Source organism: Sitophilus oryzae, unplaced genomic scaffold (assembly GCF_002938485.1).
Source record: "Sitophilus oryzae breed Bouriz unplaced genomic scaffold, Soryzae_2.0 scaffold_130_pilon_pilon, whole genome shotgun sequence".
In the NCBI taxonomy this organism is placed as follows: domain Eukaryota; kingdom Metazoa; phylum Arthropoda; class Insecta; order Coleoptera; family Curculionidae; genus Sitophilus; species Sitophilus oryzae.
In genome coordinates, this window is record NW_022145960.1 from 131,809 (window position 1) to 155,378 (window position 23,570).

At 30.0% G+C, this 23,570-nt stretch overlaps 1 protein-coding gene across 2 annotated transcripts in view; it reads right to left on the minus strand.

Annotated features, from left to right (window-relative positions):
• Positions 1–23,570, minus strand: part of LOC115874960 (27 kDa hemolymph glycoprotein-like) — a 97,421-nt gene that overhangs the window by 21,159 nt on the left and 52,692 nt on the right. For both annotated transcript variants that reach the window (XR_004048942.1, XM_030890265.1), the window contains exons 2-3: positions 16,349–16,569; positions 5,272–5,548 (exon numbers count right to left, since the gene is read on the minus strand). Coding sequence is in view for 1 of the 2 variants with exons in the window: in XM_030890265.1 (XP_030746125.1) it covers positions 5,272–5,548; positions 16,349–16,569 (498 nt within the window). In the remaining variant the exon portion in view is untranslated. The remainder of the gene's footprint in view (positions 1–5,271; positions 5,549–16,348; positions 16,570–23,570) is intronic.

The window sequence follows — 23,570 nt, forward strand, 5'->3', positions numbered from 1 at the left end:
TTGTCAATGGCTAGGTATAACTTATTTAGCAAACCTTGGCTTAGTGATCGAGAACTATCGATAGCCTATCGATATTTATCGATAGCGTATACTATGGAAAACTATCGATATTATATTTCCGACCTTCGATAGTTTTCGATAATTATGTCTTTATTACTATTTACCAGTTTCAATAAAGAAAAGACATTCAGGTTTAATTTTTTTTATCACAACCAATCGGGTTCTTTAACATAGGCTGAAAATAAATAAGAATCTTCTTTTAAACGAGTTTTCGGAGCAGTTAGTCAATCCGAAATATGTCATTATTGTCAAAATTATCAAATGTCGTGTCAACACTGTCAACGTTAACTGTCAACAGTGTCAACTTTAAGGTCAAACGTCAACTTCAAGCTTACGGCCAACGGATTTTTGGATCTAATCTGGCATTTTTGCTTTGCATTTTGCAATTTAATTTATATGTGATAAACAATAATAAATATAAATCAAAATATAAAAAAAAATATGTGATGTGTGATGTGTCCATTCCATTTACAGGCGGTAATTTAATATAAAAATGTTATTTAAGGAGTCTGGGGTAGTTTTTTACGTCAATGATCTTCCACAAAACATAATTTATTTAAAAAATAACCTAAAAACTGGTAAACTCACTAATTATTATGACTATCGAAAACTATCGATAATAATCGATGGTCAAAGGACCGACTATCGATAATTATCGATGGTGGGGACTATCGATAGTTCTCGACCACTACCTTGGCTGCTATTTATCTACCTTAATAAATACACTTCTGTAATCAGAAGTGTATTTCTTTTTTGGTAATGATTAGCAAAAAGTCGTATGGAAAAAAGTTTACACACAACCAAATTTATATGGAATCATCTATTATTTTTCATAATTTTTGAGACGTATGAACTTTTTGTGTTTGTGAATAAAACTCCAACTCCTTACCAATGACTTTTAATGAAAAATAATCCATATAGCAATCAAAAAAATAACCAGTTCCCAAAACAAACACAATGGTATTTTTTTGGTTTCTGAAACAAAATAAGATTTAAATTTTTAATGGTAAAAAATTGTTGTCCCTGTTGCCACCTCTAACCCTTATGCAAGTTTCTATCCGCGCTGGCATGCTTCTTATTAAATTATCAACGTTGTCTTGGGGTATGTTTTCCCATTCTGCTAATGCTGCATCAATAAGCTGTGCGAGATTTCCTTGATTATTTTAACGAGCTCTAACCCGTCTTTTAAGCTGGTCCCACACGTGTTCGATAGAGTTTAGATCTGGTGAACACTCAGGCCAGTCCAAAACTATGACACCTTCCGTTTCAAGATATTCTCTATACTCTGTTTTTTTTCTCAGGTAAGATTTCGACAGACGATGACAGAAGAAAAGCAGATGACGTCCCATACCAATCTATTTATTTTACTAAAAAAAGTTTCTAATAATTTTTAAGTTATCTATGGATGGGTTTAAATATAAATCCGTCATACGTTGTGTCTTGTTGTTTTTAACCAGTTTTATTGGTTTATTTAAAAAATGACAGATCGTATTTCAATTTTATTGGTTTGACGGAACGATGAACGATAAACGGACGCCGATGCGTATGAACTCGCCTTTAGATTTTTGTCATTTTTGACGCTTGTCAAAGTCTTGCCAAATTATTGGTTATAATTTTGTGTCAACTTTTGTTAAATACCCTGCATTTTGAAAGATGATGCATTTTGATTCGTATTATTACGTGTGTTTTGTGTCTTTTGAAGTCAAGTGGAGGAAAAATCGAGTGAAAATTAACTGTAGGCCCAGAGCACAGTTTATGGTTAATACACGCTGCCCAGGCAGAAAGTCTTATACACCAATGAAGTTGCCATCGATAAAGTTTGTATACCATTTCGTCGTAGATAAGTGCATTTCGTATATAAGGATCAAACTAAACACATACTAAAAACTGGAGTAGCTGTAAAATATCGACATCACACGATAGGTAAATAATGGATTTTAGTACTGGTGCAGAAAAATAATGTCAAAAGGTACTGGTTTAAAAAAATTAAGATTAAAGGTAATTAATCCACCTTTAAGGTATAAAATTTGGTAGGTGTTATTATTAATAAAATAGTTGTTGTATTTACCTATGTTGTTTTATTTATACCTGTGGAATATTACAAATTTGTATTTGTACATAAGTTATATTGATAAATATAATCATAAATGCGGGTAGTTTCATAAAGCTTGAAAGTAAATAATAGTTATTTTTTATATTTTTTTGGTATGTAGTGCCTTGTTCTTGTTTGTTTTGTATTAACACATACCGTTTTTATTAAATAAAATAACTCGATTACATTTTTTCAGTTTTATACAATTTTGAAGTAATCACTTGTCATCTTGTCAATCAAATTTTAAATATTTCCTGCTATGCGTTCCAGTTGTACCAACTTATTTCTTTGTAAAATAAAATAAACTACTTTGAAATTAAAATGACAGACACATCTATCACTGTCAAGGATCTTCTCGTTGGACAGACTATAGTCACTCTGCTGGTATGGAGAGGTGCACTATCGCGCATGAAGTTAAAATTATCCCCAATTGCAGCTCTCCAAAGACTAACGATTGGTTCTAGCACTAAATCAACATACCTCCGATCCGTTAAAATTTGTTGAAGCAACAATGGAGTTTTTGCTCCCAGCATAATCAGCTCTCCAGAACATTACAGTTCTTGGTACAGTATCTTAGTACAATTTTGGCAGCCTGGAGTCTCGCTCTTCTTCCTGGAGTTCTGAGATCCTGAATTTGATGGTCATCTGACATTTTGCTAATTCTCAGTTGTCCAGTTTTGATATTGAGGGCATCAACTTAGCCAGTCAATTTTATTTTACCGACATAACTGCGGGATCCGTAACTCTGTTCTGCTATACAACCCTCGGGTACGAAGCCTTTTTCTAATAGTTTGAACTGAAACGTTCACATCTGTAACTGCCAGAAGTTGTCTTTGTAGCTTTGGATGAGAAACATTGCAATTTGGCTCACAAGGCGGTCTTGTTGTTCACTTGTGATTCTTTGACGACTTTGTCTGGGCCTGTTCTATGTGTTCCTAATTCCAAGTACCGTGCATATGTTTTCGATACAATACCCTGAGTAACGCCTACTATATTTGCTACGTCTCTATGGGGTATTCCTCGTTCAATGAGAGCAATAATTCTTCCCCTCTATACGTCAGTTGACCAACATAAGGCAATTTTTATTTCTTGGGTCGAATGAAAATTACCGGACAATCGTGATTTTACTACTGAACACAAAATTCAAAAGAGAATACATCACAGCAGTCGATTACTCTTTATTATCATGTTTATTTACAACAAAAAGCCTTATCTTAAACAGCGTACACACTATGCCAGAAACAACTCGAAACATGCCAAGGTCGCATTTCGTCGCCCAACTTTGACGCATTTCGATTTATTTCCAGTTGTCTTGGCCCACTTCGGTTTACCTCGACCTACTTTCGATTCTTAAAAGCGCCTGAAAACTACTCGTAAGGAGGGCGAGAGGGGATTTTTTTGCGTTTTTTGTTGCCTTGTTCAATTTTGTTTTGTTTTGAGCTATTTCCAAAACGTGGCGGTATCTGTACCGGAGGCAAAGGATTTTTTTGTCATAAATCTCAGTGAAATAAGTAAACCTAGACGTTTCTAAAATAGCTTGTTACGATGATATTTATTTAATTACATCTCGATTTATGTTATATTGATATATATTCCACAAAATTAATATTTGAATACGCGTTTATTATATGTATAGTCGATATATACAGGGTGTCTCAGATTTTAATCGGGAAAATTTAATAGACGATAGAACTTGTAAAAATAAAACAAAAAGTTCATATCAACTTGTAAGATTTAAAGCTTCCTTTTCGAGATACAGGGTATCATTAGAATAATAATTATAATATTAATTACCAATTAGAATTTAATTTTTTTCGCATGAAGTAAGCAAGATAGACAAAAAAGTCAGGAGACAAAAAAATAATATTTTTAATTACTAAATCCAAAAATAATATTAAACTTCTAAAAAAGCAGTGGCGTGCCTATTTTTTCCTTTAAAATAATTTAACAGTGATGCCCCACCGGCGCCCCTGGCAATGGCCAAGCTTAAATCTAATTACATCAAATTAAGTCCCATAGTAAGTATTATAAACTGTTCAAGTTATATCCAAATCGATCAAATAGTTTTTCAAATATCTTATTATTTTTTTCTTTTTTAAGTAACTTTAACACCCTGTATCTCGAAAAGGAAGCTTTAAATCTTACAAGTTGATATGAACTTATTGTTTTATTTTTGCAAGTTTTATCGTCTATTAAATTTTCCCGATTAAAATCTGACACCCTGTATATTAAGGAATAAAAGTTTTCACTTATACTGCAGGAATATAATTACAATATTTTTATGATTTAATTTTATTATAATGAATTAGTATATAAAATTGTATATTATGATATGTTTGTTTACGGCTTAATTGATTAATACAAGAGTTAGTTGCTTGATGAGTAATACTGGTAACGTTATCAATATATCCGCTTAGGAAAATTATTAATTGACCCGATGTCAACAAAAAATATGGTCCACGTACATTATTTAAAAGCAATGTTCTTTTATTGTTTCTAAGAGAAATTTGTAAAAGATACTGTTATTAGCACCCAGTATGGTTTGACATAAATCAATTCAACTAGTATTTATTATGCAGGGATTTAGACAATTAAAACCAGAAAAACAAAACCAAATTCGTTAAAGTTTTATATTTTTTTACTATATTTTAATTAATTATATTAGACAATGATTAAAACTAAATATTCTTTTGTAACCTTCGAGGAATAGCTAATTTAATTTACCATCGGTAATTGTCTTCATATCAGTTTTTCAAGACGCGCCGTGATTGGTTGTTTGTTTTTTATTGTTAATCTGGGTTAACAATAAAAAACAAATAACCAATCAATTTCGGGTCTCGCTCAATTTCAGGAAACGTGGGAACTAATTTTTATAACACGGGCATATATTTATCGTACTATTTTCAGAAATGTTTTGAGAAACGTTTCACAAAATATTTCCAGAAATATTTCGTAAAACATTTCGGGGATAGTGTAGCGGCTGTTTTAAAGTTGAATACCAATTTTTTTCCTTGTAAGAAATTTAGTCAGAAGTAAAGAGTGATTCCATATAAGTTTGGTTGTGGGTATGTTAAATAACCAACAGGTGAAGGAACATTAAAAATAATACATCGACTTACTTGCCAAACGATCTCCATCCTTATAGCACATAAATTCTTGCAGTTCGCTAACAATCGTTAGCGTTCTGTTGAAGGTTTTCTCCTCGGTTTCGCTCAAACATCTACGCACCTCGCTTGTAACATTCTCAACACATTCGTATATTTCCGGCCATTTTTTGCAGTACTTTGCGAACACAACATCCATTGATCCAGTTTTCTTCGCTTCTTCCAATTCCTCCTGGACTTGGGTAACGTTGACGTTCTCAGTAACGCAGTTTTTAATTTCTTCTTGTTTGTCCTGAGAACAAAAATTACTCTTGAATGAAAACAACTTTAAACATCAATGATTATTTCATTAATAAATAATAATATGAATATCAAAATTCAGTTAGATAATGTAATTAATAGGTTTATACAGGGTGTCAAAAAAATAGTGTAACTAACTTCGGTGGGTGATTCTACAGATAAAAATAAAACAAAAATTTCCTATGAACATATGCCCTAAAATGCTTCTTGAAGATGTGACAGCCCTGAAAAGGGTAAATAAAAATAATATACAGGGTGGTCCAAACTGTATTCCGGAAACTTCGGCAGCCTATTTTGCAGATAAAAATAAATAAAAAAGCTCTTATGAATGTATGCCCTCAAATGCTTAGTTTCGGAGATACAGGGTGTAGAAATTTCATTTTTATTTCGATTTTTTCCAAATAATTTCTGAAATAAAGTAAATATTTGGATGAAAATTGGTATCTGGTAGTTTTTTGACATGAGAAATTTGATTTTAATGTCAATATGACTCCCACTTGCAGAGGGCGCCAACTAGTTGACTAAATAGTTACTAGACTGAAATCATAAATTTGAAATGTTTTTGAGCCAAAGGTTCAACAGAAACTGTTTTTTTTTCGAAGAAGAAATTATGATTAATTTAAAAAAATATAATATAAAATATATAAATTTACCAAATTTATTATTTCAGTCAAATAACTATCTACTCGACGTGTTTATTTTTGTCAGTAATGACATGTATTGACTATTTCCATTCTAAATATCTTGAGAACGGTTACTCGTAGTGATTTTTACCGTATATTTTTTTAAAGAGACATTTTTAGGTAAAATGTCACGGTAATGTATATTTTTTTTGCTCACTACTTTTATACAGGTACGGATAAAAAGTTATTACTCTTCAAAACAGTTAAAACACATGTAGGTGGCGCCCCATATGGAGTCATATTGACATCAACATCCCAAATTTCTCATATCAAAAACTCTCAGACACCAATTTTCATCAAAATATTGACGTTACTTCAGAAATTATTTGGAAAAATCGAAATAAAATGAAACTTCTACATCCTGTACCTCAGAAACTAAGCATTTTAGGATATATATTTATACGAACTTTTTTACTTAAATCTATCTGCAGAATATGCTGCCGAAGTTTCCGGAATACAGTTCGGACCACCCTGTATTTTGTTTATTTTTAATAACATTGGTAAACTATTTTTCTTGTAATTTGGTACTCTTACACACATTTTAATGCCAAAGCGATAGTGTAAATTTCCGTAACAGCCCTAAAAGAGTACTTTCCATTAGGGTAGAGAGTACTACGTCGATTTTGACCATTGCGACCATTAGCGAAATCAGGAGAATAATTTATTTAAATTTAAACAAACGCTATGATCTTTCATTTTTTCCTTTATTGTCCTAATCTACCATCGATCGTAAAGTCCACCTTCTATATTAAATGAAATTAAATATATATTTATGCATCTACTAACAAGATTTGCACAGCGTTTTCTTCTAAATCTTATTATATTTAATTTAATAAGAGACACAGCTAAAATCTATTTTACTATTTTTCTAATACGAAATTCTAAATAATTAAATATAATTAATATAGAGTGTTCACATACATTTAAAAATAAGATATACATCATACCTACAGCATAGATTTTATGTTAAACGAGTTAAAACAACATATTAAGACATCTAACATGAAAAATACATATAATAATAAATAATAAATTAATGATAAAGAATAAAGAGAAATAGTACATATAATTAAATATTACTAAAAAAAGTAAATATAGTTAAAACAGTGGCAGCTCGTCAGGTGCAGTAGGTGAAGGGGCACTTCACCGAAAAAATACTCAAATTAAAGAAAAAACTTTACTGCTTAAAATATTAATTTAGTTTAATATATTTACATGTATCTAAATAATAAAATGGTAATTTTTTATAAGTTATTCATTTTTTTCGGGGCGGACCTCTGCATAATAGGTCCATCGCATCGTTAATTCCGGCCGAAAAAGTAGCATTATAGATTCGCACGCGCCTACAAGCCAGAAATGCAAGTGACAATGTTTCTATTTCTGGGCCAAGCGGCTGCACGGATTTCATGATAACGTGACGTCAGCCTAGTGGCAGATGTAAATCCCCCCGCCCCAAAGTTTATTATCGGCGACCGATGTGAATGAGTTTTTGGTTTTGGATAGTTCTCTTCGTCTTCCTTTTGTTCAGGAAATGCGTGACGGCGGCGCATAATTTTTGCATTTACGCTAATATTCGGCTACTTCGGCGAGTAATTAACCGTGTAAAGACTGTAAAGTTGTTGTTATTTATTATTGTTTGTTAATGGCTTCCGTTGATTTAAGTTGTCAATTAATGACTTGGTTTGCAATTTATTGGAAACTCCCTTCAGACGGTGGACAGATGAAAATAAGAGGGATGTTTTATCTCAAGGGCGACCAACTGAAACTTTAACCATAAGTTGCAAAAAAGAAATAAGAAAAAGTAGTAAATCTTATAATATAATATTAAATTTAAGTCTTCCTGGTTTGCTGATTTTAATTGGCTATATAGTAGTATTGTTTTACAAAAATTATTTTGTTGGTCGTGTTTACTATATATTTTCTAATAAACATGGCATTTGGAATAAAGAAGGGTTCACTGATTTCGTAAATATAACAAGATCTTTGTATAAACACGGGAATTCTGCAGAACATTTAAAATGTCAGTTAATGTTAAGAAATTAAAAAAAATCAAAATACAATAGCCGATGCTTTAGAAAAAAACGTTAGACTCTATAAGTCTAATTTTAATGAAAATGTTCGTTTAAATAGGCTTTAATAAATATAATTAATTAATTAAATGACGATATTACTGATAAGTTTGCATCAATAAAGTACAGAAAAATTGAGCTTATTTACAAAAATTAGTAAGGTTAGTAATATAAATAAATCAAATTTATTTTGGTTATTATTGCTTGGTAAACATTAATGTAATAATCATTAATGTAATAATTAAATAATAATTGAATGGCTCCTCGGTTGTAACCAACAATTTTTTTAATATCGAAATTTCAGTGAAAAAACCGAGGAAAAGAAGCTATACCTATGAAAATTACAACCTTATTTCACTGAAATCTCTATTTTGAAAAAATAATAAATAAATAATAAATTAAAGTATTAGAGTTTAAAAAAAACTTTTTGTGGCAATCAATTCCGCTTTAAAAACAACTTAAAATGCACCAAGTCAAAGTTGAAACATAATTTTGTTAGTCACTTTTTTTAAAATAATAATAATTTAACCAATTTTTAAAAATTTCTTTTAAATATTTTGTATTTGACAGCTCCCAGATGTTAGCTGTCAACTTTGGCTTGGTGCATTTTAAGTTGTTTTCAAAGCAGAAGTGATAGCCACAAAAAGATTTTTTAAAACTCTAATATAAAAAAAACGTACATATGGATCCAACTTTATGGTGGACACTGTATATAATGTTTATTATATTAAATTTAAGTAAATTTAATTATATTTTCACTGGAATGCAAAATAATGTGTTTATCGAAAAATGGTTGTATCTCTTTTTACTTAATGCATTTTAACCCAAATTAAAACGAAAATATTATAGGTATTAGTGTATAAATAATAACAAAAAAAATGTTGACAAAACGGTGAATGCAGCAAAAAATTTTTAAATATATTAAAAAATGTTGACAAAATGGTGAATGCGCCAAAATTTAAAAAATTAACTCTTCACCTAACTTTTTACCCACGAGCCGCCACTGAGTTAAAATAAAACTCATTGATGAACTTCCCATCTTAAGTACAAAGAATATTTTAATACCCTTATAAATAAAAATAAAATTATAATATTCTTTGCTGCTATTTGAAAGTGTTATTTTCTGTGCCCTAAATATGGAGTGTAGAGGTAAGGAGAAATAACTCCGTGTATTAAAAAATGGTCAAAAAAAGGGAAGAATTAGGATGGCGCTGCTGTAGCAAGATTCTAAAATTTAAGACATGCGCCGAACATTTTAGAACAGATGATTCAAGACATAAATATTTGACGTGAAGCAAACGCGAAGCCGCGGGTTTAAAAAAAATACAATTTTATTTTCATGTTGCATGAAATAAATTACAGATTTTTATTCAGCAGCAATAGACTAGGCCCTTTTTTTATTGTTTCTCATAACTTACTTCGCAAATGTCATTCAAGACGACGAAAAAATATTCTTATCGTTTTAGCTTAAAATTAATGGTAATTATAATTAAGACAAATTTTATTTAAAGTAATGATTGGTGATGGGTTTAAAATAAATATAATGCAGCTTTAAAATAACTTCATATCTACATTTATTTAGTATAAAAGTAAGTCAATATGTGGTTTTATTATTGATTATTCAGATATCAGAGCCTCTTTTTATTGTTTCTCATAAGTTATTTCGTAAATCTCATTCAAGATGAAAAGGCTTTAGTTTAAAATTAATGTTAATTATAATTAGAAAAACTTTATTAAAAGTTTAATTGATGATATGGGATTTAAATAAATATAATGCAGGTCAAAAATAACGTAACACATTTTCTGTAGTATAAAAATTAAGCCAGTATAATATAATTTTATACTGTACAAGTATTTATTTACGTTTTGCTCCATCGTAGTTGCCATTCATTCAAAATAGTGGATTTTAAATGTTCGATAGTCGGATGGCTTAACTACCTTAATATCAACTACTTCTAGACAAGAATCGTGTGCAGTATTATCTTCTTTTTCACTCCCAGCTATTCCAACATGGCTTGGGACGTGAAATAATAATATAATTTTATAGCCGTTCCAGATGCTCATGTCTTCCTTGTAGTTCACCCAATAGAATCGTTCTCGCAGCTTCCTCCCAAGTTGGTAGTTGCTATTCATTCAGAATAGTGGATTTTAAATATATTTGGTAGTCGGATGGTTTAACTATCGTAACAATAACTACTTTTAATAATTCTTTTTCTTAATTATTTGCACTATAATTTGCATCCCACGTATTGTAATATTTTCCTTTGAATTTCCTTTCCTATTGTTCCATGGCTTGAGACGTAATGTTATAGCCCTTCCAGATCCTCATGTATATGTCCCTTTTCCTTGTAGTCCACCCAATAGAACCTTTCTCTTAGCTTCCTCTCAAGTTGGTAGTTGCCATTCATTAAGAATAGTGGATTTTAAACATGTTTTGTACTCGGATGGTTTAACTACTGTAACATCATAAATAAATTGTATACCAACACATAATGGCCAAACTTCAACAGACTTTAATATTCATAAACCTCATCAGAAGAAAATATTTTTTGATCCAAACTTTTTTTTTCGTTATTAGAATAAATTACCTGCAATTTGTTAATTCATTACAACATTGAATAAAAGATGCAAAGTGTTTATACATACTATAATAGATAAATCTTCATTTAAAATTATGTGATAGATCTGCTTGCTTGTAGGATCTAGACTCATAAACTCAATAATTTATTTTATTGATATAACCAATAAAGTAGTCATGCTGAAATTTTGTTTTTGATTTGAGCAGTAGGGTCCATTATTTCCATTATTTGATGCTGTTATTGCTCTACAAAATGTTGATCTTTATCAAGGGATGTTTATGTGTATAATATTATTATTTATGTGTATAATAATACTGTATGATCGAAAAAACACGGTGTCCAGTTGGCTTGGAAATGAACATCTCGATGACATTCTCCATATCATTTTACATATAAAATGACAGCAATCTTCATTTCATAGGCATCGCTGACGCCGTTTTTTATTCGATCAAATTGTACTTACGTGTATAATATTCATTTAATGGTTCCTGTTTTAGTTGCTGCTGTTCATATTTTGGTTTTTTATTGTGTTGTTGCTCTACAAAATGTTAATATTTATGTGTATAACATTACTCTTTCTGTGTATAATAATACTTATGTGTATAATATTCATTTAATGGTGCCCTTCTTGCTTGTTGCTGTTGTTGCAATTCAGAATTTAAATTAACCTGAGGCAATAGGTAGAACTTCATCCTCCAATATTTTCCTATGTAAATACTGAAGTGGACAGTATTTCTGATGACAATTTTATCACAAACTTTAACATCTTCTTCTTTAAAATGAAACTGCCATACCTTATCTGTAGATTTCAAAGCAATATCTAAATGCTTTTGACCATCACTGTAATCTAATTCTTGTCTGAAAATCAATACCTAATATTATCCTGATGATTTTGATTTTTGATAGATTATTAAAATACAGCACTTACAGTTAACTATATTTCTTGAAAGTACCTACAATTTCCTACTTTTACTTGTTTAAAAAAATGCCAACAATTTGTGCATGTCTGTCAAACTTTAAAATCATTAAAAATAAATTTTATTTAGGTTGTAACTTTATAAAAAGGATTGTAAAAATATATTTTGTAACATGTATGTCAATAATCTTACGAAAAATGTTTACTACACTTTTGATTGACTCTAATTTTTACATATAATACAAATAATACAATACTGAATTATATTATGTATTTTACAGCTATTCAATCAACTTCGCACCACACACACTTTAACCATTGTTAAATAATAAATAAAGCACAAGATATTGATAAACAATAATTATTTTATATTCAAAAACTCTGTCTGAAAAATAAAAACAAAATTTTTTTGGGTAATGTTTGGTTATATTTATTTTTATTCTCTTATCTATGGTTACTTTTAATTTTTTAGATTCATGCGTTTTTAGCGCCACTGTGCTTATTTGGCGAACCCTTATTCTTCCCATTTTGTGACCACTTTTTCAATAAAAGTCCCATAAGAGTTATTTCTCCTTACCTCTACACTCCATAGCCCTAAGCTACCACATCTCTGCTGGAAGGGGACATTAAAGTGTATTGCAACACAGGTTGTTAAGAGTAATATTTAAAAACAAAAAAATTCTATAAAATATTATTATAGACCTATTTACGTTTTAAAAAATCTAAATAAATTTAACCTACCAATGATAAGTATTTTAGGGTAATTTAGGAATTGAAAATATTAACATATGTAATTAAATTTTCAAATTTAACCATTATTTGTTTATGTTGGAAGAGCAAGGCACGTATTGATAAAACAATTATTATTTAAAAAAATAACACAAATTAATTTATTCATACCATAGACTTAAAATAAAATATAGACTACACTATTTACATCTCAACGCGGACAAACAACCTTTTTTGTACACATGTTTACTTCTGGGTACAGTCGACCGAGCCTTCCTCATCCAGCCTATGTTGTCACGTCTTTAATATTATCAATATTTTTTTTCTTGTTATACACATGTATTGAGATATTAATACTACAGTTTAATAAAGTAGGTTTTAATATTCCATAGATGTATTAAATAGTCCTTATACTACTAAATTATAAGTCGGATACTGTTTAATAAGGATAAGTTCTTTACAGCATGACAACACCGATTAGAGGCGAGGGAGCCTATTCATTCATTTATTACCTTGTAGTACGTGTCGCACGTGTGCGGTAAAGCTTTGTTGCCGCTATCTCCCCGGCTGTATTAACGCATTTTCTTAGCTTATAGTCCTTAAGTGTTTATTTTATTGACTTTTTCTGTTCAAAAACTATAAAATATGGTTCGCCAGTGCCAAATTTGCAAGAAATTTGACTTAAAAATCCATTTAAGTCTTGAAACGACTTTTGACCGGTAGGCAACTCTCAATTTACCCATTGGCAGTCAGTGGCGTTGTTGTAGAAAGGCACTTATTTAGATAATATTTTAGTAAAATGTAAAATCTGAATTTTTCTTTTACCATTACATTATTTACTTACTTACATTGTAACAAAATCATAATTATAACCCTGTTAATAATTAATAATGTTTTTATTAAAAATATATTCCGGTTTATTCTAAAATTATCTTCAGAATCTAAAATAACGTACAAGAATTTTAAAATGATATTACTTTATGAAACAATATTTTTTAATATACCGGGTCGTCTCAAAAGTGGCTTAACCCTATAACTTTTTATTTTTCAGATAAAAAAAACAGATTTGTATGTTAGTAGGTATATGATATAAATTAGGATTTATTGACGTATTCAATTGTTTTGGTCTCTTCCTGTTTCACCGAAATGATTACATCTTTTGATTTTTAAAGGCACCCTCGGTATATTGCTACTTTATTCGATAAAAAATGACACTCTGAATAGAATGACATATCATATGTCAACTTTTGACATTGTCGCTTAAAAACATATCCTATTTTAAATTTCAATCCAGTTTTTTTCAATCCACTAAGTTTTAATCAAGGAGCCTTGAAAAATAGTTTTGATCGTCTAATAGGTTTCGTGTCTTGTCTAGGCCGGTTAAAAGATGTACAAATCGTATTTTTAATCATACAAATATCAATTTTTTCAGATGGAACAAGGGTGACTCATTAGCATATTTGGAAAAAGCATTTTTTTATGAATATATTGATACTTGGTATTTCGAGTCAAATTGTCGTTATGAACCGCGTGTTACAATTACAATTAAACCATATGCGAAAATGTCAAAAGTTGACATATGATATGTCATTCTATTCAGAGTGTCATTTCTATCGAATAAAGTAGAAATATACCGAGGGTGCCGTTTAAAAATTAAAAGTTATAGTCATTTCCGGTGAAACAGGAAGTGACCAAAAACAATTGAATGCGTCAATCAATCTAATTTATTTCATATACTAACATACTAAATCTTGTTTTTATTTGAAAATATAAAAATTATGGGGATGAGCCACTTTTGAGACGCACCCGGTATAATAAAGACAGTACCGAGTTAAATAAATGTAGTTTTTATTTTATCCACTTCCTATCACCTTCCTTGCTTTAATGGAACAGATTTATGTTTCCTCTAATTTACATAATAAGACATCACTTAACCAGAAAAAAAATTACAACAATCATTTTTTTTCTCTCCCTGTCGCCGTTTATATTATATCTGTGGAATAGATCCTGTTTTGATTAATATTAGGGGTTGTAAATGTTTGACTAAAATTAATAATTTATTATTAATTTCAAAAATTACCTAATTTTGATTATAAAATTTCTTCTATAACGTGTATTTTATTATTTTTATCCTTTTTGGACTCTAATTGTTTTTTCTAAACTTTTATTTAAAAAACCTGTCCTAAATCTTAATAAAATATAAAAAAGTTTAAATACGATATATTTTTAATTTAATTATAGCTTCATTAAAATAAAAAAAAATTACCCGGCTATGATACGGAGAGTTCAGGTGTACTTGAGAAACGAAAGACAGTGTTGTGTTTCTCGGCAGAGTCGTCAGGGAACGACCGTTACGACAGAGACAATCTATCTATCGCTCGTGTCGCACTCGTTATAACCTAAAACAATAACACAACAATAACAAGACAGTGTCTGACCGCATGTTCCAGCTATTTATGAATGAGATGCTCAGTCTATATTTTATTTTAAGTCTATGATTCATACTATTAGATATTTTATGAATACATGTAACAGGGTGGCGCCTCTCATACGCCGTAGAAGCTCCAAGGAGAACGGTAGTTTATATCAAAATGAAATTTTGGCAGCATATATAAGTTAACTGAAAGCATTTTATAAAATATATAGAATTATACCGGGTGTCTCCAAAAAAAAAGTTACACATCAAAGTTGTGTTTTTTCTAATGGAACACCCTATATATTAATTTATTTTCGCATTCTAGGAAAAAAATAAAACTAAGTTTAAATAAAATGAAATTAAATGAAATTAAATGAAATTAAACGTCAGTCTAAACAAAACTGTCATTTTTGAAAACTTGTCAAAATTTGGACACACGCTAAATGGACTTGATTTTCCTATGTCTCGAAGTCTGTTGACTTTTCTGTATACCGTAAAACCGTAAAACCACCCGGACTATATAAAATCAGGAGCACTTAAGTATTTTTAAGATTTTTTTTTTGTTTTAACTGATACAAAATGATAATTAGTTGTTAAAGTTGGACTAATTATACAGCTATGTTGAAGTAACGTCAGACATATCACAGCCACCTAGATTTTATCAAATAATAAAGATCACTCAGATCAAATCAAGTAAATGAAAATATCTAGGAAAATCTTTGTTTGAGGAGTAGGCAACCTTAATAGTATTTTGAAGAGACATGAATTCTCCATTGAATATCGGAATAATATACTGGGTGTTCCATTTAAAATAAAAGAGTAACATGCTTTTAAAGGTGACCAATCTTCAATATTAATTTTGTCTCACTCTGTATAACTTTTTGAATCAAGTTTTAATTTGATTTAAAGTACAATAGTTAATTTAACTACATATTAGGCTATACCGGGTAAATTCCAATTTAGGTAGCTTTTAAAGTGAAAAAAAAATAGTCGATTTTTTTGACCTACCCTAATACAGACATTAAACAATTGAAGTTGAATTTAATTATTTGAATAAATTTACTGAGAATTTTAATTTTTTATAGGAGATCTCGTGATTTTTTTAAATAAAAAGGAATTACAATATTTTGAAGGGATGCGACGCATCACCCGCATCAATCTTCGCCGCTGATAACTGGCGAAATACTCAGGATTTTTTCAAGAAGCCATTATTTTTATCAAATATCATTATAAAAGATAATACAAAATTGTTCTTTCTATTATTTGAATCTCATCTATTTAATAAACTTCTGAAAGTTCTTAAATAATTTCTTAGACGATATTTTTATAATGCTTTTGTATATCGATAGCGTTCTCAGTTTCTGTATTCTAGAAATAGAAATATAATTTTAAAGTTTTACCTTAATCGAGTCTACGACATCTCCAGCACCTTGTTTTTCGCATTTTTCTCTTAAAACTTGTTCCACCTTTTCTACATTCACGCTTGTCACATTTAATTCTGGCAAGTTAACACCATTTTCTTGAAATGTCTTTCCCAGATCCTTTAAATTTGTTTCCATATCTTTTGATAGCTTAGATGTGTCTAAATCTAAGTTATTTGATATTTGTCCGAAAGCACAGCCTGAAAAAAGAAACAGATAATTAGGTATGCGTATTATATTATTATATTAAAAACTCAAAACTTTAAAAGAAGAAACAATACTTTTGTTTGATTAATCAAATTATTTTTTCACGATATATGCTTATTCACGTGTGTGCTCCCTAAATTTTGACTAGAAAAGTTATTCTTCTTTCTACAGAAGAAAAATAAGAACAATCAAGTTCTTGAAAAAATATTTGAATATACAGGGTGTCTCAGAAATAAGTGCAGATATTTTAACTGGTAGTATATTTCGACCCCAGAAACACGCCTATAAGATTTTTTGCGAAAAAAAATTGTTGAAAATTTTTAATTTCTCTTGACATTTTCCGGGAAATTTTAACAAACTTTTTAGTGCCACTTGTTTATTCACCTGAGATTTCTCTAGGGTGTATCTAAATTTTGCAGTGTTGTCACCTTCTACGTTATCTACCATCTACAGATTTCTATATTTATAATATAATTTCTATATCTATACCAAACCAAAGGTATAAGTTCACAACAATTTCACATTTCTACACAAATTATTAGGAATTTTAATTTTAATCTTTCATCTAAATTTGTTAATAAATTCACTAATTTTAATTCAAATTTTGATTAATATTTACTCAATTTAATCTAATATTTTTAGATACCTTTGAATACAGAGCAAAATAAAACACTAATAACAATTATGCCATATGCATACCCTTTAAGTTAGGCAACTGTCTCGACAAGCGTGTTTTGATTGCTTTGGATTCAACCATTTTGTTTGTTTCCTTTCGTGTTTCTCTGTTTTATTTTTAAAATTTAATACGCATTTGATTGCTTCGAATGTCTTGAATTTAAAATTCTTTAGGTACGGTAGCGTCGCTTTAAAGAACTGGTTGGCACGTGGCACTCTTGGCGGACGATTGGGTTTTCGATGGAGCCATTCAATAAATCGCAATACATCAGAAATACATCGAAAAGATAGTGAAAAAAACTAAATATGTATTTAAAATTGTTGAGTGAAACATGTATTTTCTGAGATTAAAAATAGTTCGTGGCGATAAAAGGCAATAATTCTCAACATTTATTCATTCAGGTAGGTATTCAAAGTAATATACGCTTTTCAAAATGTTTTGTAAATCATTGGTTCAAATTATGATAAAGCCTATACCTATATAAATAATGTGTTAGAAATGGGAACTGTTATTTTGTATACAAGTAAAGCAGCACAGTGAAGTGTATTTTAGTTAAGTGGGTATCGAAAAAGTGAACTGTCACAGTAGGTCAGTTCACTAAAAAAAAATTTGCACTAAAAGTGGTAAAAAATTAATGTTTTAGTATTATAATACCTATTAAAAAACTTTTTTTTCAAAAAAATAAACTCCTTTGACAAGAGAGACTCTTGAAGTTATGCGCTCCGTTCAAATTAAATAAACGCGCTCTCATTGGCCTGACGTCACATGCCTGCCGCACGCTGCTCTGCTTGCGACGGCAAGACCGTGATTCAGTTTGACTGTGACACTTCATGTACAAAGTATTGAAGTACAGTCGACATTTACAGCAGTTACATTATTATTTTGTTGTTGTTGAATACCGTAAAAGAAGTTGTTTTTGTTGCTAAATTTGGAGGAGGGTTTCCAGAAAGGAGATTCACATAATTTACCGCAAGTAGATGTCAATATGGTATTCGACTTTCTCTTGCTGAATACTGATTATAACCAAGTTGAATCCAGTGGTGTTAAAGCTAGTCGGTAAGTGCGTGAATAAGTTGTTTAGTTTGATTATGTTGTTTACTTTGTTATTTAATTTTTGTATTTTTTAAGCCGATAAATATTTATTATGTTAAAAATATTTTTTTATCATAAGTATTTCCAAAAGTGTTTTTATGTATAAAAATATAACAATATTATACATACAAAACTACAACTTTGGGAAATACTTATGATTCTTTAAACATAAGAAACTAAGGTAACAAGATTATTTAAAACTATATAACAGATGTATCATATACTTTATGTTTTTAAACGATGATATGTATTTTTACAGGTCAGCACGGTAAAGCTATGGCGATTCAGCTGTAGGGTACGTTCAGATTAAACGGCAGGGTAGTAGATGTATTGTGATAGCCAGAATATGTCCCGAACATAAAGTCAGGATAAAGCCATACTCAGTTAGAGCTATCATTAATGAAGACACGGAAATAGTTGAAGAACCATTTTGTCCCAAATGGGATCCAATATTAAATTAATCAAGTGCGCAAGTATTGGAAGAAGTTTAAAAAATACTGTTGCTGATATTCCAAGTAGCAACGGCTTTCTAAACGATGTTTTAAAAATGACTGAAACACAAACGCAATATGTGCGTCCTTTGGTTTTACATAACAGTCCCTTAAGTGGTAGCAAGAAGTTGTCTGTCCATCACTTACTACAAAATTGTATTAGAAATGGTGTAAACCCAACGGCAGATTATTTTATTGAGTATTGCAAAAATTCTATTACCACAGAAAACATTAAAAATGCCAGCAAACTAAGCCATACGCAAAGTGAGGATTCGTTATGGTTTGAGCTTCGTTATGGTCGCCTAACCGCTTCAAAACTATATGAGGCTGCTAAATGCAAAAAAACAAATGGTAGTTTGGTAACACAAATTATGGGCGTTTCCAAAAAATTTGATACGCCAGCCATGAAAAGAGGAAGAAATTTGGAAAAACATATTTTAAATGAGCTAAATAAAAAACTTAACATAAACGTAAATATATATGGATATATAAGGAAAATATATAATATATAAGGAAAACTTTAACAATTAGTTTTAAAAGTAAAATTTGATATAAAAATTGCCGACTCTGAACTGTCTGGAACTTAGAGAGGTAAAAAGTAAAGTGCGTGTTGAAAAGTAGAGTAAAACGCGACATCTTGGAACTGAATTGAATTAAAAAGTGTGATTAAGTGTTAAAACTGTACCTAGTAGATCTTTTGTTGGCGTAATATACAAACGTGTCTGAACAAAGGCTATATAATTTTACAATAAGGACTTTCCATCGACTAATAATAATTGACGGGTCGTTTATGACTAAGCGTAAAACAGAATTGGTACAAATTATTCTGAATACAGTGGCGTAACTTGTAGTACAGATAAAACTTGACTACAACTATGTATCTAATCTAATTAAATCTAGACAGGGATACAAGAAAACAGCGCAACGGATCTGCTTGTTATGTCTCTGGTAAGGCGCTACGCGCGATTAGCGAGCATGTGACGTCACACCCACGGTAGCTCTCCTGGCAGCGTTTTCCCGCCTCGACGCAATGATCCAAATTGAATTACGAATAACTCGAAAAGTATATGAGTATTTATTTTCAAACTTTGTACAGTCTTTCAATATGCACAAATTTATAATTTGCAGTAGAAAACTAAATTTTGTTGACAGACCTGTTACTTTTCTGTCATTACTAAATTTGACATAAGTATCTTTTTTTAATATTGTGGGTAAGTTTTTTCTTTTAATTTATTTTGTGTAATAATAACACCATCTTAAAATTGTAATGCATCTCTGCAATCTCTGCTAAACTCTTCAGGTGGTGTGTTTTTCTGATTTATTTTTATTTAATAATATACTTTTTTGACTATGCGGCAACACAGGGCGTCGAATTATCTGAGATCCGGGGACCAATACCAGTAATTGGATGGTGTTGGCCATATCTGCGGCGGCTCTCAAAATATTGCCATAATTTTATTAAAATTTCAAATAAAAGGTTAAATAACTCGGTTATTTTCCATTTATTTTAAAAATGGTAAAGAGAAAATATGTTTCTTTTGACCAGATCTACCACCCCTTAAAATATCTGCACTTATTTCTGGGACACTCTGTATATAAATATTTGGACAAAGCAGTTTCTTTTCTTGTAACTAGTCTCTAAGAACAAAATTCATTTTATGGCTTAAATATCTGAAATGCAAATAAAGACCTGTTCAAAGTAATAAACAATAGTGCGTGATAAATTTAAACTAAGAAATAACAGAAAAATAAGAAGTAAGTAAATAATCTAAAGTATTTATTTAAATATTTATAATGATACACACTACTAAAAAAAGATGGTTACTAAATGATTAAAATTCAGCGTTTTAAATTCAAACAAACCTGTCAATGCATAATTTAGATGTTTTTAGGTCTGAGAATTCAACTTTGATAGTTATTAAATATTATTTTATTCACAAGGTACATGGTTCAGTTTTTTGTCTATGACCAAAGGTCAATTCCCTAAGTATTTAATAATTGCTGGTACTGTTGGTATTTGAAAAATATATAGTACTTAACTATATTCCTTTGTAATTTGGAAATATAAAATATTGTTGACGCTTTTAATGAAACACACAAAAAACGCCAAACAATGACAGAAAACAGAAAATACAATGTGATACAATGTACATGCTCATTAAAATAAGAGACATAACTGTCACTGTCACGTTTTCTCTCTTTGCGCAAACTATTAAGGTGCGTTTTCATAACTCTCAAATCACAAAATTTCAACTGAATTGAAATAAATAAATAAATAAATGCCTTTATTGTCAAAAAATTTTACCATTTGTAGACAAAGGTAAAGTAAACAAACAAAGTAAACAAACAAAATAAACAAACAAAGTAAACAAACAAAAGAGAATACAAAACATTATACAAATTACATTGCCAGTCTTATTGTTTAAAATAAACATTTATAAATGTTTACAATGTCAAAGAATAAAACTATAAAAATAAGGTTCAAAAATATTTAGTAAGTTTATAGTAAATATCAATGAACTACAAATAAATTTATTTCGATGTCATTGGTAAATATAGTAATAGCAAAGCATTAGACCAGTGTTTACAAGATCAAATTCGATTATCAAAATATAAGTCATTTACGGCTTAGAAAGCCTTGTCTAGTAAATAAGATTTCAATGCTTTGCGAAATGAAGAAAATGATGTTATGGATTTGATTTCAAATGGCATTTGATTGTGCATTTTTTTCGAGTTGTATAATATTGGACTTTTAACTAACTCTGAGCGTGGGGTAGGTAGATAAAGATCTTGCTCCGCGTTCCTGAGTGGATAAGTGTGAGATGGCTTTTCTTGAGAATAATATTGAAGAATATTCCATGTTTACACATGTGATATCAAAATGTTTTTGCTAGTTGATTTAAAGTGACGATTACTGCGTAAGACTGTACTTCAAATTGCCAGAATCTCAATCCCGCCAACCCGCGGGATTAAAGCAATCAATCCCGCGGATCCGCAAAATTGCGGGACTGTAAACAATAGTCATACATTTGGTCCTAAATGGTACAAAAGGCATTGTACATTTTGCATAGACCCACAATATATTGATATAGCGTGTATCTTAAACTAGCTGTACAGAAATCTGGACCGATGTATATAGAGTGTTCAAAAAATATATTTAATATTAAATAAACTTAAATTTTATTATAATTTATCTACTTATTTTATAAATAAAAATATTATTCTGATGTTGAAGTTTTTAACTTATGTTAGTTATCTGGCTTTTAGATATACTCTATATCAATAATTTTTTGGCATATGCAGAATGTTTTGAATGAATGCTTTTTGTACCATCATACGTATGACTAAAAATGCATATTTTTCGAAAAAAACGTCTTATTTTCCTTAAAACAAAAAAAAATAAAAAACCGATCAAACTGTTTATTCTAATTTCAATACAGATTAGCCGTACTTGGTAAAAATATCGATTTTTTAAAAATTGTAAATTTGCGGTAAAACATTCTTGGCCAAAATTTCACACTCTTATAAAACACCCTGTATACGAGAATTCGCTTAATATATTTTCGAAAACCACATAGCATCTTAATCACAATAGATGCATCTAAAACCTGGTCCAAACCGCATTCCATAATCTTTTTTTTTAGTTCAAGAGATATTCAACTTTAAATTTACCCTAAAATTTTGCTTGTCTCGATAATTATGTCCGGCAGTTTTTTGACGAAATTGTCCACAAGTACTAGTTAAACGCTTTTCTTCACTTACGCACATATGTCAGAAAGACATCTAACAATGTTTGTTTCACTTAATGGCTAAGCTGTAAGGGGAATCCCCCGGGTTCCGAGCGCCGACGCATCGGCCCGGAACGAAGCGGTTTGGCCTTGATCGAGATCGATATAGAATCCAGTAATAAAGTGTCGATCCCGCGGATCCCGCACGGTAAATCCCGCAACTTTGATCCCGCGGAAAATCAGACGGATCCCGCATTTGCGGGATTGCATTCCCTAGTTATTAGTGTTTTATTTTGATCTGTAATCAATAGGTATCTAAAAATATTAGATTAAATTGAGTATATATCAATCAAAATTTGAATTAAAATTAGTGAATTTATTAACAACTTTAGATAAAAGATTAAAATTAACATTCCTAATGTTTTGTGTAAAGATTTAAAATTGCTGTGAATTTATAAATATAGGAATATGTAGAATGTGGATAACGTTGAGGTGACAACAGTGCAAGGTTTGGATACACCGTAAAGAAATCTCAGGTGAATAAACAAGTGGCACTAAATTTTTTTTTATAATTTCACGGAAAATATCAAGAAAAATTAAAAATTTTCAACAATTTTTTTTCGCAAAAAAGGCTCATATGCGTGTTTCTAGGGTCAAAATATACTACCAGTTAAAATATCTGTACTTATTTCTGAGACATCCTGTATAGTTTAACTTTAATATTAAAATCAAATTGCAAATGACCCGTATTCCATAACAAAATTGTCCTCGACCACAGGATGCAATTTCAATTACAAAACTACATACTGGTAATTAAAGTTTTAAAATTTCGAAGTATCTAAATATTAAAATGATACGTTGATGTTCTTCAAATATAATTACAGACACAATTTCAATAAAAATAATTTAGTACTTTGTCCTTTATACTTTCATATTATATCAATTAATTTTATTGCAATATAGTAAATAATACGATAAATTTATTATATTAATCTAAGTGCAATAAT